Consider the following 1,797-nt stretch of genomic DNA (forward strand, 5'->3'; position numbering starts at 1 on the left):
TAGATTTATAAATAAAATCTTCTTCAAAAAATGTCGTAGTTATGGATCAAGACATGGCATGTGCAGTAAGTTATAATGTTATGGAATTTGATATAAATGCCACCATGGGCATGCTAGCTTGTCGCACTTGCCATTCTCTAGAGGCTATAATACAATAATTTCAAAATAGTTATCTTAATCTTAAGTCAGTGTGGAAAATACATCATCTATAATATAGATATTGCACGATTTGATTTACAAGATTTATGTTGTCTGTAAATTCTTATAATATGAATTATATTGTATACAGTCATATTTATTAAGCATTCTATTAATGTGATTGACTAAAATAATTATTTTATACTTAAAAAGTGGCATGGTCAATTACATAAATAGAATGTGTAATGAGTTAATAAAAATGTCTGCATATAGAACTTTTAATGTTTTATAATTCATCTTAATTAGTAGCTATAAGGAAAAAAAAATAATAATTCCATGTAAAAGAAACACATATATAATATTAGAATATAACCCAAAAAAATAATTAATTCTCTCTGCCATGAATCATATATTGTTGAATAATATATTTAATTCTTTGGACACAACCTGTAAACCTCAACAAATGTACAGAATCGACCCCCTTAAAACTAAGTAATAATAAATCAATCTAATTGACTTGAAAATAGAGAGAAAAAGAAGAAAAGAAAAAAAAGACCTCATATCCACCGGTCAAACCCAAAAAGTTTGCAGAAAAAGTCCCTCAGCTCTCTCTGTCTCTCTCACTGCTGTGATGTTTCTCGTCTTGCTGATGATCTTCATCCTCGGCATTGTATTCATCCCCTAATACTGGCACCCGAGACGTCAACTTAATCCTCGAAACGGCTTCGCAAAGCCAAGTAAACACCCCAAAGCACCCGCTCTGGCACAAGCATTGCTCCCTGAGCCTCCCGAAGAAGCCCTTCTCGCGCAGAGGCGTCGTCATGGCCGGCTGGAGATAAGCAAGAGCGGCGTGCTTGACCAGCGGGTTCTTGATCGGGATCTCGCCGTACCAGCTGGAGTAGTTCCTTCTCTCCGGCAGCAGGTCCTTCAGGCTGGTATACTCCGGCCAGGAGTACTGCATGCTAATCAACTCTAGGTTGGAGATTGGGAGCTCCGGGGACTTGAAGCCGTCGTGCAGAATAAAACTTTGGTAACAAGCGTGTGAGAAATTGGTGTAAGACTGCATTGGAAAAAATAAAATAAAAAACACAGGTTTGCTGTTGGGTTTTGATGTGGATCTTCAATGGCAGGTGTTCGTTTTAATGGGATACGAATCAGAGAGAGGATAGGACTAGGAGTCTTACCACTGTACGTAGTTTGAGCCTCTTGAGTGTTTCTTTTTCTTTGGGACTCAAGTTTCTTTCTCCTCATTAGAATTCTTTTCTAATAAGAGAAATCAACAGCTGTCAGTATTTACTTTTTTTTTTTTTTTTTTTCTAAAATTCAATTACATAGATTATATATAGTTTAATGAATGTCAGATATTAAATTCCAAGTATTTTTCCTTCCACTCAAAAAAGTTAGAGATCAACGAAAATTCCATTGTTTAAAGATAATAAACAGAATTTAAAATAAAAATAAAATTAATACTTTTTATTAGATCATGTATATATATGTGTTATAAATCCATAATAGACTTTGATCGAGACGCAAGTTCATGATCAAATTTTTCAATAAGACACTATATGCATGTCTGAATAAGATTTGATAATGACATGTTATAATTGAAGGAAAAGAAAAAAAAAAAAAATGTAGGGAGTTACGAACTTATGAGAGTTA

General features: G+C 34.0%; 1 protein-coding gene across 1 annotated transcript; it reads right to left on the reverse strand.

Annotated features, from left to right (window-relative positions):
* Positions 1-518: 518 nt before the first annotated feature.
* Positions 519-1,351, reverse strand: LOC122312322. Its single transcript, XM_043126878.1, has one exon. It carries the CDS (start codon positions 1,202-1,204, stop codon positions 740-742), a length of 465 nt encoding a protein of 154 aa, XP_042982812.1. The 5' UTR covers positions 1,205-1,351; the 3' UTR covers positions 519-739.
* Between the last annotated feature and the right edge of the window lie 446 nt (positions 1,352-1,797).

Source organism: Carya illinoinensis, chromosome 6 (assembly GCF_018687715.1).
Source record: "Carya illinoinensis cultivar Pawnee chromosome 6, C.illinoinensisPawnee_v1, whole genome shotgun sequence".
In the NCBI taxonomy this organism is placed as follows: Eukaryota; Viridiplantae; Streptophyta; class Magnoliopsida; order Fagales; family Juglandaceae; genus Carya; species Carya illinoinensis.

Excerpts from the sequence above, each read along its gene's own strand:
- LOC122312322 (XM_043126878.1), bottom strand. The coding sequence starts at position 1,204 with ATGCAGTCTTACACCAATTTCTCACACGCTTGTTACCAAAGTTTTATT.